General features: G+C 46.8%; 1 protein-coding gene across 1 annotated transcript in view; it reads left to right on the plus strand.

Annotated features, from left to right (window-relative positions):
• The first annotated feature begins 273 nt into the window (after window positions 1-273).
• Window positions 274-17,876, plus strand: part of CFAP54 (cilia and flagella associated protein 54) — a 405,582-nt gene continuing 387,979 nt past the window's right edge. Inside the window, exons 1-3 of the mRNA XM_040408225.1 lie at window positions 274-428; window positions 6,614-6,719; window positions 10,060-10,203. Of these exons, the coding sequence (XP_040264159.1) occupies window positions 274-428; window positions 6,614-6,719; window positions 10,060-10,203 (405 nt within the window). The remainder of the gene's footprint in view (window positions 429-6,613; window positions 6,720-10,059; window positions 10,204-17,876) is intronic.

Consider the following 17,876-nt stretch of genomic DNA (forward strand, 5'->3'; position numbering starts at 1 on the left):
CAATGGCTGTAGCCATTACCCTACAACCAGCCTGGAATTGCCTGCAGACAACATGCTTTAGGTTCACGTCAGCGCACCAGTCTATAGACTATTTCCTTCATACACCACACTGTCACCCACGGCTACTTCCTCTTGCTACACGACTGACAAGAAACTGCGGCGGACTTTCAGAAGGCGTGACGTCACGCGCTGCCCCGTGCGTCGTTCCTATGGAGACGGTCTCCTAGCAGCAGCTGCTAGGGTATACTTGCTTATCCCGGTCTGACATACAGCATGGAGCCGCTGCCTGCCGCCTTCTACGGAGATATAGACGCCAAGAACCCGGTTATAGCAACGTTCGAAAATGAAATCAAGGAGTTTCTTGGATTTATGAGGAAAGTGCAGCGAGCTCCCCTCGGAGAAGCCCAGCAGCAGGACCGCAGAAGGGGGTAACACGTCCATTGGCTCTCTGCCGCTATACCTTTACTTGCTACTGCAATACAATCTGGATAGTAGTGGTGTAAATTGTAATATGTGCTATAGTGCAAGGTTGGTCACTCAGAGAATGCATGCCCTCCAACCTGTGGCAAAACTACAACTCCCAATATGTCCTGAGTTGTAGTTTCCACCCAGGGCCGGTGCAAGGATTTTTGCCGCCCTAGGCAAAGATCCATTTTGCTGCCCCCTCATGTCACTCACTCACTGACAGACACACAGACCAACTGACAGACAGACACGCACTCAGAAACTCACTGAATGACGTACACAGAAACTCACTGACAGACAGACATACACTCACTGACAGACAGACATACACTCACTGACAGACAGACATACACTCACTGACAGACAGACATACACTCACTGACAGACAGACAGACATACACTCACTGACAGACACACATACACTCACTGACAGACAGACACACATACACTCACTGACAGACAGACATACACTCACTGACAGACATACACTCACTCACTGACAGACAGACATACACTCACTCACTGACAGACAGACATACACTCACTCACTGACAGACACACATACACTCACAGACAGACACACATACACTCACTGACAGACAGACACACATACACTCACTGACAGACACTCACTGACAGACACACATACACTCACTGACAGACAGACACACATACACTCACTGACAGACACTCACTGACAGACACACATACACCTACCCACTGAAACACACACACACACACACACACACACACACACACACACTCACACACACTCCCTCACTGACAGACACTCACTGACAGACATACACCTACCCACTGAAGCACACACACGCACACACTCCCTCACTGGCAGACACACTGACAGACATACACACACTCAGAAACTCACTGAATGACGTACACATACACTCACTGGTCCATGCGCGGATTAATGCCTTTCAATGGGCATTAATTCCGGATCCGGCCTTGCGGCAAGTGTTCAGGATTTAACTGGTGGGCCGGAAAACTAGTACGAGCCCCAAGGCTGCACGTACTAGGGTGGGCGACAGGGTCCCTAGCATGGTGGTCCCCTTGCTCCGCCTGGCGGCGTCTCCGCCGCCTTGGGGGCTCATCATCATCGCTAGATGATGAGGAGGACGCGGATGACAACATGAAAGTGGAGTCATCCTCGTCCTAACTAGGACTCTCGGACTCAGAGGCAAGCTGGGCGTATGCCTCCTTGGCCGAGAACATCCGGCGGGCCATAGGGGAGTGTGTGCGTGCAAATCTTTATTCAGTGTGCGTGTGTGTGGGGGCACGGGTGTTCATGTACTTATCCCTAAAACTAACCGGGTTCCGATCACCGCCCGCCGCGCGGCGGTGATCGAAAATACACAGGGCGTACAGGCCACCCTAGTTAAGCCTCATGGACATGACCGTTGTTTTTGCGGCTCGGATGCAGACCCTTTAACTTCAATGGGGCTGCAAAAGATGCAGACAGCGCATCCTTTGCTCCGTTCTGTGGCCTGTTTTGCAGACAAGAATAGGCATTTCTATAATGGGCGGCCCGTTGCAGACTGCAAAACACAGCACGGTCATGTGCATGTAGCCTTAGGCCTCTTTCACACGGGAGTGCGGGTGCGTTGCGGGAACACCCACGATTTTTCCGCGCGAGTGCAAAACATTGTAATGCGTTTTGCACTCGCGTGAGAAAAATCGGCATGTTTGGTACCCAAACCCGAACTTCTTCACAGAAGTTCGGGTTTGGGTTAAGTGCTGGGTAGATTGTATTATTTTCCCTTATAACATGGTTATAAGAGAAAATAATAGCATTCTTAATACAGAATGCATAGTACAATAGCGCTGGAGGGGTTAAAAAAATAATAATAATAATTTAACTCACCTTAATCCACTTGTTCGCGCAGCCCGGCTTCTCTTCTGTCTTCTTCTTTGCTGTGTACAGGAAAAGGACCTGTGGTGACGTCACTCCGGTAATCACATGGTCCATCACATGATCCATCACCATGGTAAAAGATCATGTGACGGACCATGTGATGACCGGAGTGACGTCACCACAGGTCCTTTTCCTGCACACAGCAAAAAAGAATACAGAAGAGAAGCCGGGCTGCGCGAGCAAGTGGATAAGGTGAGTTAAATTTTATTTTTTATTTTTTTAACCCCTCCAGCGCTATTTTACTAAGCATTCTGTATTAAGAATGCTATTATTTTCCCTTATAACTATGTTATAAGGGAAAATAATAATGATCGGGTCTCCATCCCGATCGTCACCTAGAAACCGTGCGTGAAAATCGCACCGCATCCGCACTTGCTTGCGGATGCTTGTGATTTTCATGCAGCCCCATTCACTTCTATGAGCATGCTGCGATTTTCACGCAACGCATAAGTGATGCGTGAAAATCACCGCTCATGTGCACAGCCCCATAGAAATGAATGGGTCAGGATTCAGTGCGGGTGCAATGCGTTCAACTCACGCATTGCACCCGCGCGGAATACTCGCCCGTGTGAAAGGGGCCTTAGTCTGCCGACAGTGTTGGCAGCAGCGGTCATGTGCAGTATACTGGCCCCTCCCTGCTGTAAATGATGAAAAAGCAGTGGCAGGAGGACCAGCTTAAAACAGAACGATTGATATATAGTTTTAACTGAAAAGATTAATTTACATCTCTGCCCTTTTGAGCTCAGGTGCCCAAGTAGGTGGTCTTATCACTGATTGCCCTAAATAATTGCATGTACAGAGATAGAGGTCAGTCACGCAGTAGGATTGCCCACTGGACTTTTAAAGGGGTTGTCCCATCACAGAAAATAGGGGCATATCGCTAGGATATGCCCCCATTGTCTGATAGGTGTGGGTCCCACATCTGGGACCCGCACCTACACCGAGAACAGAGCGCGGAAAGGTGGTGGAGGGCGCACGTCTTTCTCCCATAGACCTCTATTGGTTTTTATTGCCCCGCTGAAAAAAAAGCATTTGCAATGTGTGTGTTGTGTTTTTTAATGGCGTTTTTGCATGGCGGTTTTTGTACCAACGTATTTTTCACATTCTACTCTGCAGAGGAAGTAACATCAAATGGGGGTAGATGTGTGTACTTTCCTATAAAGTCATACAAAAAATTCTATTAACAAAAAGCTAGATGGTGAAACACAATAAATGGGCAAAAACACTTCAAAGAAACTGTGAAAAAGTCAACTTTTTTTTTTTTGCCACAAAAAAACACAATTCAAACTATGTTTAGCAGCAACCTTAGCGTGGTTTCACCCACATCATTTTTGGGGGGAAAATGCCATTGCAGTTTCTGATTCATGTTTTTAAGCTAAAGCCAGAAATGGATCTAAAAGGATAGAGATGGATAACCATTATTTTGATTTCCACTGGTTTTGTCTCAAAAACTGCTGTTGCAGCACCCCCCCCCCAATTTTTTTTTCTACATCCCCTTCCGCAATACATGCAGATCACAGAAGTGTCGGATTGCTGCAAAACACCGCATGCAAGTATGTCTCAGGCAGATATGTAAATGATTACAGGTGTGTTGTGGTTAGACACTGGGTCTTGCCACAAGAGGGCGTTAAAGTGCCTTCCTTGCTGCACTATAAAAAGTCTCACAGAGGCTACTTTTGGGTATTATACCTCTTGGTGAGAGATTGTGGACTGGTAGACATGCCTCTACAACACATTCAAATATATTTTGCCCAGTTGACAGACTTTGAGAGAGGAGGGCGCATCATTGAACTGACAGAAGCAGGATGGTCGTATCAACAAATTGCCTGCCGTTCTGAGCTCACTATGGGGTGCTGGGAGAAGTGGTTACATGAGGGCATGCACAAACTGTGAACAGGATCTGGGCAGCCCAGACAGACCACCAGTAGAGAAGATCGTTTAATCCACTGACAGCTCCCACAGTTTTGCTGTCCACCATCCAGACACAGGTAGACCCTTCATTACACACTCCTGTCTCTGCCTGGACCATTTTCAGGCGCTTAGCAGAAAGAAATTTGGTGTCATGGTGCCCATTACGTGTCCTGCCATTTACAGCCAGCCACCATCGACTTTGTTTGCAGTGGTGTGAACGAGAATCCTGGACTGCTACAGACTGGAACATTATCTATAGCGCCAAATCCAGGTTCTCTTTGGTATCTGACTAGGCCTCATAGTGAGCACTTCAGTCCTGCCTTTGCTGTGGAGTGACACACTGCCCCAAATGCTGGAGTGATGATCTGGGGATCCATCGCAAACGATGTGGAGATATGAGGGACACTAACAACTCAGTGATACTGTATGTAAGGGACACCCTGTGGCCACATGTTTGTCGAACCACAAACATCACTAAAGTATGCATTTTAGGGCTCATGCACATGACTGTTGCCTGTTTTGCTATGCGCAAATTGCAGATCTGCAAAAACGGATATCAGCCGTGTGCATTCCGCATTTTGCAGAACAAAGTCTGGTCCATAATAGAACTGTCCTATGCTTGTCTGTAAGGCTACTTTCACACTAGCGTTCGGGTGTCCGCTCGTGCGCTCCGTTTGAAGGGGCTCACGAGCGGCCCCGAACGCATCCGTCTGGCCCCAATGCATTTTCAGTGGAGGCGGATCCACTGAGAATGCATCCGCCTGCCAGCGTTCAGCCTCCGCTCAGTGAGCGGACACCTGAACGCTGCTTGCAGCGTTCGGGTGTCCGCCTGGCCGTGCGGAGGCGAGCGGATCCGTCCAGACTTACAATGTAAGTCAATGGGGACGGATCCGCTTGAAGATGACACAATATGGCTCAATCTTCAAGCGGATCCGTTCCCCATTGACTTACAATGGAAAGTCTGAACGGATCCGCTCAGGCTACTTTCATACTTAGAAAATTTTCTAAGTTTTAATGCAGACGGATCCGTTCTGAACGGATGCAAACGTCTGCATTATCGGAGCGGATCCGTCTGATGAAACATCAGACGGATCCGCTCTGAACGCTAGTGTGAAAGTAGCCTAATATGGACAAGAATAGGACATGTGCTGTATTTTTGCCGATGTCACGCAACGCACATACGGATGTGGGCTGCACACGGTGCGCTGTCTGCATTTTTCGCGGCCCCATTAAAGTGAATCGATCTGCATCCGACTCGCCAAAAAATGCAGTTTGGATGCAGACCAAAAATACGTTTGTGTGCATCAGCTAATAGACTGTCCCTCTATGGCAGTGATGGCGAACCTTTTAGAGACCGAGTGCCCAAACCGCAACCCCAAAACCCCCTTATTTATAGCAAAGTGCCAACGCGGCAAGTTAACCAGAATCCTACAGTCCAAGATAGTATATCTTTCATGTACTTTATAATGTAGTAGCTATAATAGCCTTTCTACATTCAGTGCACTGCCTGTTCATGGTGCGTCCTGCGCTGATGAATGGCAGGAAAGGTCTAAGGTATATTGGTACAGTCAGACTTTTTCCAGGGTGTGGGTGCCCATAGAGAGGGCTCCGAGTGCCGCCTCTGGCACCCGTGCCATAGGTTCGCCACCACTGCTCTATGGTATTGCCATAATAGTACTAACTCATGAACTAAAAGTAATGATATTTATGCTGAACTAGTATGAAATATTTTATTTCCCATTTGGGTACGTCCTGTAGTCAGGTGCATAATGTAGGCCAAAACTGTGCTGTTGCTTATGCATAGGAGTCAGCCATAAAGAGTATACAAAATCCTTATTATTATATGTTTAAGGCTACATGCACACGAACGTAAGGGCTCTGTTGCAGTCCGCAATGCACGGGCACAGACCGTGGGGCAGCCACATGCGGATCGCGGACCCATTCACTTGAATTGGGTCTGCGATCCGCATCCGACGGTCTGTATTGCATGCGCTACCTTTTTTGCGGTGCGGCGGCACGGCCACAAACACCACAGAAGCACTCCGTAGTGCTTCCGTGGGGTTTCGATCCGTGCCTCCGTTCCGCATCTCCGTGATTGCAGACCCATTCAAGTGAATGGGTCCACGATCTGTGATGCGGAATGCACGTGGCCGGTGCCCCGTGTATTGAGGACCCGCTGTATGCGGGCCAAAATACAGGGGTGGGGGGGGGGAAGAACACGGGCGAGTGCATGTAGCCTAAGTCAATATTAGCTCTGGAAAATATCTTCTCTGTTACTTTACATGTATTTTATTGTTTCTCTAGGTCCAGTACTTTATTTCATATATGGGTCAAGTATAAACCCCGACTGCCAGAGTGGTATTACCAAGAAAAGCTCCTTAAGGTTGGAGATAGCCTTGCCCAGATCAGAGTAAGTCAAGGTTATTCCTGGGTGAATCAATAATGTTTTTCAGCATTTTGCTGTGAAGGCTTTTGTCTGCCTGACGTTGATATAAAAAGCTCCTACATCTCTTATGATCACAACGTGAATGCTAGATTTCCTGAGACTGAATCATCTGGCATCTATCTCCTTGATGTATTGATGAATCATGTCTGTGATTCACTCCATTCAGTCCAGTTAGGAGATATCACATTCTTTGATGATGAAAATGTAGGAAGTTAGACTTTTATGGTCAGTGAAATGTGGAGTGGAAGTGGGAGATCTTTGGAGCTTTCCATGATACACTGCCATAACTTTTTTTTTAACCTGACAAAATAACTCCATCAAACACTTGAATTATCACTACTACTATTTTTTTTATAAAAATACATTTCTTATAGTGACATGTAAATGTGTGGAGACAAATGCCACCAATGAAAGAACTAAAATCCAAAGTACAGATACGAAGGAGATAGGTGAAGAGTAGCGTGGATATATGTACCATCTGTTGGTGCAAGTGCCGCTGAAATTCAAAGCATTCCCAAATGTATACAGGTTTTGCTCCATCAAAGATTTTCTACAGTTCTCAGGATGGTGTGCTCCTAAAGGGGTAGTCTGGCTTGAGACAACTGAAAACCTATCGTGAGGATAGGCCATCAACATCAGATAGGTGGGAGTTTGACTCTAGGCACCCCTGTCAATCAGCTGTTTGGAGGGGCCATTGCACTAGTGCGAGTGTTGTGGTCTCCTCAGGGGCGTAGCTATAGGGGAAGCAGAGGAAGCGGCTACTTTGGGGCGCAAACTCAGAAGGGGCCCGGCCCACCCAGGAGGACGACACAAAATTTTATTGTCAGGAAGGAGAAGCTGCCGGGCCTCATCTGAGAGAGCAATTTTGACTAGCCACAGGAGTGGGGGTTGCACGGGAGGAGGGGGTTTGTGAAGACTTTGCTGAGAGGGCGGGAGCCTGTCATAAGACAGAAGACAAGGCCAGCGTAAGTATTCAATATCACTGTCCTGTGGCCCCTAACCAGGTGCATAAGTACCTGATGCTCCTAGTATTAATTAAGGCCTCATGCACACGACCGTTGTTGTGTTCCGTGTCCGTTGTTCCGTTTTCCGTGATTTTCTGCGGACCCATTGACTTTCAATGGGTCCGTTGAAAACTCGGAAAATGCACCGTTTGTCATCCGCGTCCGTGATCCGTGTTTCCAGTCCGTCAAAAAAATAGGACCTGTCCAATTTTTTTGACGGACAACAGTTCGTGGATCCATTCAAGTCAATGGGTCCGTGAAAAAACACGGAGGCACACAAGATTGTCGTCCGTGATCAGTGTCCGTTTTTTTCCTATCATTTTCAAGGCAAACTTGACTAAGGCCTCTTTCACACTTGCGTTGTCCGGATCCGTCGTGTACTCGATTTGCCGGAGGTGCCCGCCGGATCCGGAAAAACGCAAGTGAACTGAAAGCATTTGAAGACGGATCCGTCTTCAAAATGCGTTCAGTGTTACTATGGCAGCCAGGACGCTATTAAAGTCCTGGTTGCCATAGTAGTAGTGGGGACCTGGGGAGCAGTATACTTACCGTCCGTGCGGCTCCCGGGGCGCTCCAGAATGACGTCAGAGCGCCCCATGCGCATAGATGACGTGATCCATGCGATCACGTCATCCATGCGCGTGGGGCGCCCTGACGTCACTCTGAAGCGCCCCGGGAGCCGCACGGACGGTAAGTATAGTGCTCCCCACTACACTTTACCATGGCAAACAGGACTTTAGCGTCCCGGCAGCCATGGTAACCATTCAGAAAAAGCTAAACGTCGGATCCGGTAATGCGCCGAAACGACGTTTAGCTTAAGGCCGGATCCGGATTAATGTTTTTCAATGGGCATTAATTCCGGATCCGGCCTTGCGGCAAGTGTTCAGGATTTTTGGCCAGAGCAAAAAGCACAGCATGCTGCAGTATTTTCTCCGGCCAAAAAACGTTCCGGTCCGGAACTGAAGACATCCTGATGCATCCTGAACGAATTTCTCTCCATTCAGAATGCATAGGGATAATCCTGATCAGGATTCTTCCGGCATAGAGCCCCCGACGACGGAACTCTATGCCGGAACAAAACAACGCAAGTGTGAAAGAGCCCTTAGATTTTTTTTTTCACTTTTCATGTCTGGTGATCCTCCAAAAATCAAGGAAGACACACGGAAACAAAAACGGAAACGGATCACGGAACAACGGAACCCCGTTTTGCGGACCATTAAAAAATACTGTCGTGTGCATGTGGCCTTATGCTGAAAGAATCAAATTGTTATGTACTCGGCTGGCAGCTGTGAGGGGTGCTTGTGCAGCCCCCTGGGCATCAGCCCATCAGAGAATTGCCCTATAGGGTCTATGGCTAGTCTCCTTTGATTAGATTGTTGGGGGTCTGACTCCTGGAACCTACACTGATCAGGAGAATGTGTTTTCGGTTTATGGGTTCTCATAATCAGTGGGCGTCCCAGCAGTCAGACCCTCACCAGTCTAATAAATATGTTGTCACGGGGTTCCGAAGGTGCACTCGGTCCCCCATCGCCCGCAGACCTGTTGCTTAGCTTTGGGAATGAGGATCTGTGTTTGACCTCATTCCCAGGGTGGCTTTACTAGCTGGGTGGCTCCCTGCTCCTAAGTCTGCCTTGAGCGGATCACTCGGTGCTCGACTGGTTGGTCTGTCGGTCATGTGACGCTGGCCACGTCACATGACCCTCACTCCCCACTATAAATACAGGCAGCCTGCTGGCTACAGGTTGCCTGTTAATTTCTAGGTTCCTGGCTATTTGTTGGACTGCTGAATACTTACCTGATCCTGTTCCTTGACCATCCTTTTGCCTGATCCTCCTGTACTGCGCATCCGTCCTGGTATTGTGACCTCGGCTCCCACCTGACTACTCTCTTAGGACTCCTCTTGTACTTCTCTGCTCTCCTGGTATTTGACCCCGGCTTCTCCTGACCATTCTTTGCTTAATCCTTTGTACTTTGTAGCTTTCCTGGTATTGACTCGGTCCGTTCACGTCCTGTTGTTTGTCTGTCTGTCATCCCTGCACTTATTCCAAGTTAGGGATTGCCGTCCAGTTGTCCCCTGTCATTAGGACTCGCGAGGCAAGTAGGCAGGGCCAGGGGTAAGGGTGGAGCGCAGTGGTCACTTCCCTTCTCCCCTGTGTGTGTGTGTACGCGACCGTTACATATGTCCTGTCCTTTTGCTGTGTTGTATATACATGCGGAAAAAGTCAGTTTGGCCTTGCAAATAGCATGCAAGATATTCATGGCTGATAGAAATACAGTTACATCCTCTGATTCATTTTCAGGAATACAAGCTGGCACTCTTTCAGTGCTATGGGAGGTACCTTGAACAGTTTTGTTCACTGGATATTGATGATATTTCAGATGTGGAACAATTCAAATCTTCATTTTTTCCAAATGGAACAGATGATGAAAAAGCTGGTCTGATGGTATGTATGATGACACGGTGCTACAATACAGTTTCCTGAAGTCCCTGCATATTAATTGAAACTCTTACATCTCAGTGTTGTTAGGAAATCTCTCCCCTTCTCTTTTCCTCTGTGAAAGTAATGACTCCTCTTATGTCTTTTCAAGAATTTGATGTCAAGTCAAGGAATTGATCCAAGACAAAAGGAAAGTTAAAAGAGTTGTAAGCTTGTCAAATACAATAAATTAAAGCGGTTGTCTCACTTCAGCAAATGACATTTATCATGTAGAGAAGGGGTTGCCCCATGAAAAATATTCTACAGTTTTCAAACCAGCACCTGAATCTGAATATTTTTGTAATTGCATTTAATAAAAAATTTAGCATAGCCACTGAGTTATTCTATAAAATGTATCTGTATAGCGTCACCTCCAGTTAGTTTTTTCTTACTTCCTTGTCCGGTTCACTGAGATGGCTGCACATGCTCAGTTTCAGCCTTCAGCTGTCTCCTGAGCTGTGATAGGGAGACCATGGACACACCTCCTGAGCTGTGATAAGGAGAGCATGGACACACCCCCTGAGCTGTGATAGGGAGAGCATGGACACGCCTCCTGAGCTGTGATAGGGAGAGCATGGACACACCTCCTGAGCTGTGTTAGGGAGAGCATTGACACCACCCGCTGAGCTGTGATAGGGAGAGCATAGACACACCTCCTGAGATGTGATAGGGAGAGCATGGACTCTCCCCCTTAGCTGCAGCAGAAAGGACACTCCCCATGAGCTTTTCACTTGATATAAATCTAGCAGAGCAATGAATGGGGAGATCTCTGGATCCATGTGAGGTCCAGGGCTAGTTCTAGCTTTGTTAGAAATTGACTGTCATGTACTATATGATGTCTGATTTTCATTTTTTTTACATTAATCATGGGATAACCCCTCTAATACAAGGCACTTACTAATGTATTGTTATTATCCATATTGTCTCCTTTGCTGGCTGGGTTTATTTTTCCATCACATTATACACTGCTCGTATCCATGGATTGTGACCACCCTGCAATCCAGCGGCGGTGGTCGTGCGTGTACTCTATAGGAAAAAGCAGCAGCCTCCCTCATGGCCGGGACGGTTTTTATATTCATAAACCACCAACATCAGATTGTTTGCGGTCCGTCAGCCAGCACCCCCACCGATCAGGAGTAGTTCCTGCGCTGGAAATACACAGCTCTGAGATATTTACTGCAGCGCTGCCCCCATTAAAGTGAATTTGAGCAGCACTCTAGTAACCAACTCCATTCACAACACAATGGACAAAGCTGTCTGGTTCCAGTGCTGTAGTTACTCCCCAACAGCTTATCGACAGGGTAGGACCCCTGCTAATCTGATATTGATGGCCTATCCATAGTAAATCCTAAAAAACCTCTCGGGATAACCCCTGATGTATTAGATTACATTATTCATTTTGGTCAGTTTAAGTAACTGTAGTCAGTAACATTTCTATTAAATATCTAGATCTGCTCTGGGGAGCGTATTTTAAACACATTCTGTACCAGGGGTCAGCAGTTGTAAAAACTACAACCCCCAGCATACTCCATTCATTGCTATGGTAGTTATGAGAACAGCTGAGCAGGTGTGCACACTGGGAGTTGTAGTTTCACAACAGCTGGATTATCAGTGGTAATTAACTCTGTGAGAATCAGGTACTCATGTACCCGGCCAGCGACATGTCCTCCTGAATTCAACTATGTCCTGCATCTCACCTCCTAAGCCCCCCGCGCCATATCTTAATCAGAGACAACTGGAAGAGGAGGAGAGAAAATTTGGCTCTATTGATGGCCAACTCAGAGGGATGGCTTTTGGGGCAATATATTGTGTGGCACTGTGGTATGTGGTATTTGGCGCTATGGTATTGCTGACCTGCCTACTTTTGGTGCCTCGCCTCCTGTCAGTTTAGACTTTCCTACAATATAGGGCAACTTTTAGGTATTTTTTTCCAGGGCCACTTTAGGTTCCCAATCCGCCCCTATCGGTAATAACTCACTTCGCCTCGCTGGAGCCCATACATTTGGATGCTGTACGGAGACAAATCTCTGCATTCAAACACTGCATGCTTCGCTGATGGAACAGCGCCCTAAAGGTGGATTTACACCGCACGGTCTACGATTATCAAGAATGAACTTTACTACGAATTCTTGTTCCTGATAATCAGCCCGTGTAAATGTGCTGCCGATCACCCGATGAACGAGCAAAATGCTTGCTCATCAGGTAAATGATCTTTCATGCAGCACATTAAATCATCGTTCCTGGCAGCAGATCCTGCTTTGTGAATCTGGATAAGGCCTCATGCACACGACCGTTGTGTGCATCCGTGGTCGTTGTTCCGTTTTTGTGATTTTCTGCGGACCCATTCACTTTCAATGGGTCCGTTGAAAACTGGGAAAATGCACCGTTGTTCATCCGCGGCCGTGATCCGTGTTTCCTGTCCGTCAAAAAAATATTACCTGTCCTATTTTTTTGACGGACAACGGTTCACGGACCCATTTAAGTCAATGGGTCCGTGAAAAAACACGGATGCACACAAGATTGGCATCCGCGTCCGTGATCCGTGGCGTTGGCAACTTTCACACAGACGGATCGCAGATCCGTCTGCATAAAAGCTTTTTCAGATATGAGTTTTCACTTCGTGAAAACTCATATCCGACAGTATATTCTAACACAGAGGCGTTCCCATAGTGATGGGGACGCTTCAAGTTAGAATATACTGAGAACTGTGTACATGACTGCCCCCTGCTGCCTGGCAGCACCCGATCTTTTACAGGGGGCTGTGATCCGCACAATTAACCCCTCAGGTGCCGCACCTAAAGGGTTAATTGTGCGTATCATAGCCCCCTGTAAGAGATCAGGTGCTGCCAGGCAGGAGGGGGCAGACCCCCTCCCTCCCCAATATTATATTTATTGGTGGCCAGTGCGGCCTCCCCTCTCCCCCCCCCCAGTTAAAATCACGTTTCGAATCCCCCATCATTGGTGTCCAGTGCAGCCTCACATCTCCCCCCCTAGTTAAAATCACCTTCCGAATCCCCCATCATTGGTGGCCAGTGCGGCCTCACATCTCCCCCCCCCCTAGTTAAAATCACGTTCTGAATCCCCCATCATTGGTGGCCAGTGCGGCCTCACCTCTCCCCCCCCCCCCCCCCCCCTAGTTAAAATCACGTTCCCCCATCATTGGTGGCAGTGGAGAGTTCCGATCGGAGTCCCAGTTTAATCGCTGGGGCTCCGATCGGTAACCATGGCAACCAGGACGCTACTGCAGTCCTGGTTGTCATGGTTACTTAGCAATTTTTAGAAGCATTATACTTACCTGCGAGCTGCGATGTCTGTGACCGGCCGGGCGCTCCTCCTACTGGTAAGTGAAAGGTCTGTGCAGCGCATTGCCTATAGCACAGACCTGTCACTTACCAGTAGGAGGAGCGCCCGGCTGGTCACAGACATCGCAGCTCGCAGGTAAGTATAATGCGTCTAAAAATTGCTAAGTAACCATGGCAACCAGGACTGCAGTAGCGTCCTGGTTCCCATGGTTACCGATCGGAGCCCCAGCGATTAAATTTGGACTCCGATCGGAACTCTCCACTGCCACCAATGATGGGGGAACGTGATTTTAACTAGGGGGGGGAGGGGAGATGTGAGGCCGCACTGGCCACCAATGAAGGGGGATTCGGAACGTGATTTTAACAAGGGGGGGGGGCGAGAGGTGAGGTCGCACTGGCCACCATTGATGGGGCATTCGGAACGTGATTTTAACAAGGGGGGGGGATGTGAGGCCGCACTGGCCACCAATGATGGGGGATTCGGAACGTGATTTTAACTTGGGGGGGGGGGGGGGAGGGGAGGCCGCACTGGCCACCAATGAATATAATATTGGGGAGGGAGGGGGTCTGCCCCCTCCTGCCTGGCAGCACCTGATCTCTTACAGGGGGCTATGATATGCACAATTAACCCTTTAGGTGCGGCACCTGATGGGTTAATTGTGCGGATCACAGCCCCCTGTGAAAGATCGGGTGCTGCCAGGCAGCAGGGGGCAGTCATGTACACAGTTCGTAGGATATTCTAACTTGAAGCGTCCCCATCACTATGGGAACGCCTCTGTGTTAGAATATACTGTCAGATCTGAGTTTCACGATATAACTCAAATCCGATGGTATTTTCTAACATAGAGGGGTTCCCATGGTGATGGGGACGCTTCAAGTTAAAATATACCATCGGATTGGAGAAAACTACGATCTGATGGTATATTAATAGGGACTCCTGACTTTACATTGAAAGTCAATGGGGGACGGATCCGTTTGCAATTGCACCATATTGTGTCAACGTCAAACGGATCCGTCCACATTGACTTGCATTGTAAGTCAGAACGGATCCGTTTGGCTCCGCACGGCCAGGCGGACACCAAAACTACTTTTTTTTCATGTCCATGGATCCTCCAAAAATCAAGGAAGACCCACGGACGAAAAAACGGTCACGGATCACGGACCAACGGAACCCCGTTTTGCGGACCGTAAAAAAATACTGTCGTGTGCATGAGCCCTAAGGACGAGCAATGGCTACTGCCATCTCTCATCCTAGGGCTCCATTCACACATCCACAATTCCGTTCCGCATTTTGCGGAACGGCATTGCTGAACCATTCATTTCTATGGGGCCGCACGATGTGCTGCCTGGATCCGGAAATGCGGACCCGCACTCCTGAGTCCGCAATTCCGATCCCCCAAAAAATATAACATGTCCTATTCTTGTTCGCAATTGCGGACAAGAATAGGCATTTTCTATTAAGTGCCGGCGATGTGCGGTCCGCAAAATGCAGAACGGACATTGCTGGTGTCCGTGTTTTGCGGATCCGTGGATGTGCAAAACACACACGGACGTGTGAATGGACCCTTTGGCCTCTTGCACACAAACGTTTTTATTTTCCGTTGACGTTCCGTTTTTTGCGTTCCGAATATGGAACCATTTATTTCAATGGATCCTCAAAAAAAACGGAAGGTACTCCGTATGCCTTCCATTTCCATTTTTCCATTCAAAGATAGAACATGTCCTATTTTTGTCCGCATAACGGACAATGATAGTACTGTTCTATCTGGGGCCAGCTGTTCCGTTCAGCAAAAAAAGGGAATGCACACGGACGTCATCCGTATTTTTTGCGGATTCGTTTTTTGCGGACCTCAAAATACTGAAAAAGCCATACGGTCGTGTGCAAGAGGCCTTAGGCCTCCTGCACTTGAATATTTTTTTTTTTACATTTACGTTCCGTGTTTTTTTAGCGTTCCGTATTCGGACCGTATAAGGAACCATTCATTTCAATGGATCCGCAAAAAAAAACAAAGGTACTCCATATGCCTTCCATTTCCGTATTTCCGTTCCGTTCAAAGATAGAACATATCCTATTATTGCCCACAAATCACGTTCCGTGGCTCCATTCAAGTCAATAGTTCCGCAAAAAAACTGAATGCTTACGGAATGCATCCGTATGTCTTCCGTATCTGTTCTGTTTTTGCAGAACCATCTATTGAAAATGTTTTGTCCAGCCCAATTTTTTTATGTACTTACTGTTTAAACATTATTGTATGCTTCCATTTCCGTTTGCGATCTGGAAACACTACTGAAACCAAAAAACAGAAAAACTGATCTGTTTAAGGCTACATGCACACAAACGTCTGTTTCCGTGTCCGTTACGTTTTTTTTGCGGATAGGATGCGGACCCAGTCATTTAAATAGGTCAGCAAAAAATGCGGACAGCACACCGTGTGCTGTCCGCATCAGTATGTCCGTTCCGTAGCACCGGAAAAAAAATAAAACATGTCCTATTCTTGTCCGTTTTAGGCATTGTTATAATGGATCCGCCAAATTTTTTTGCAGATCCGCAATTTGCGGACCTCAAAACACATACGGTCGTGTGCAGGTAGCCTAAACCGGACCGCAAAACCATACGGTCGTGTGCAGGAGGCCTTATACTGTGGAGGAGATTGCTGTGTCTAAATGCAGCTCTTTCCGCCACATAGGCTGGCGCTTTTTCCTACAGTGTGCAAGCACGGACACCACTGCTGGATTTCCAGGTGGTCATAATCCCTGTATACAAGCAGAGTATAATGTGATGGAAAAATGAATCCAGGCAGTAAAGGAAGCAATATGTGTTAACTTTCTCTACATTATAAATGCCATTTGCTGAAGTGACAGGACCCCTTTAAGGCCTCATGCACACGAGCATATTTACTTTCCTTGTCTGTTCCGGATGTTTTGCGGACCATATACGGAACCATTCATTTGAATGGGTCCGCAAAAAAACCCTGAAGTTACTCCGTGTGCATTCCGTTTCCGTATTTCCGTTCCACAAAAAAACGGAACATGTCCTATTATTGTCCGTATTACGGACAACGATACGGAATGCACACGGACGGCATCTGTATGTTTTGCGGATCCGTTTTTTGCGGACCGCTAAATACATACGGTCGGGTGCTATTTTTGTTTGGAATGGTAGAAGGTCAATGTATAGTAACCCCTTCACTACCGAGCCACTTTTCACCTTAAATCCCAGGCCGATTTTTGCAAATCTGACATGCGTCACTTTATGTGGTAATAACCTTGGAACACTTTTACTTATCCAAGCCGTTCTGAGATTCTTTTCTCGTGACACATTGTACTTCATGAGTGGTAAATTTGAGTCAATATATTTCACCTTTATTTATAAAAGAATCTCAAATTTACCAAAAATTTGGGAAAATTCACAATTTTCTAAATTTGAATTTCTCTACTTTTAAGACATATAGTAATACCTCATAAAATAGTTATTAATGAACATTCCCCATATGTCTGCTTTATGTTGGCATAATTTTGTATATGTAATTTTATTTTTTTAGGACATTAGAAGGCTTAGAAGTTTAGAAGCCATTTTTAAAATTTTCAACAAAATTTCCAAAACCATTTTTTAAGCACCAATTCAGTTATAAAGTGACTTTGAGGAGCTTAAGTAATGGAAACCACCCATAAATTACCCCATTTTAGAAACTACACCCCTCAAATTATTTAAAACTGATGTTACAAACTTCGTGAACCCTTGAGGTGTTCCACAAGAATTAAAGGAAAATGGAGGTGACATTTAAAAATTAAATTTTTTTGGGAGTTATTTTTATGTTGATCAATTTTTTTCTTGCAACACATCAAGGGTTAACAGCAAAATAAACCTCAATATGCATTACTCTGATTCTGCAGTTTACAGAAATAAACCATATGTGACGGTAAACTGCTCTATGGGTACGTGGCAGTGGTCAGAAGGAAAGGAGCGCCATATGGATTTTAGAGGCAGATTTTGCTAGAATGTTTTTTTAGGCATCATTTTGTATTTAAAGAGACCCTGGCGTACCGCTACAGTGGAAACCCTCAAAAAGTGACCCCATTTTTGAAACTACACCCCTTAAAGAATACAATATATTAAGGGGTGTACTGAGCACTTTGACCCAGGACCGGCTCCAGGTTCATGTGGGCCCTTGGGCGATAAAGTCTCAGTGGGCCCCCTTACTCAGTGATAACTCTCTGAGTACAGATAATATAGTAGATATGACCTGCAGTCCTATGTAACAACACAGATAACACAGTGATGGCTATCTAAGTACAGAAAATGTTGTAGTGTTACCTGCAGTCCTATGTGAAACCACA

This window comes from Bufo bufo, chromosome 1, assembly GCF_905171765.1.
Source record: "Bufo bufo chromosome 1, aBufBuf1.1, whole genome shotgun sequence".
Classification (NCBI taxonomy): Eukaryota; Metazoa; Chordata; class Amphibia; order Anura; family Bufonidae; genus Bufo; species Bufo bufo.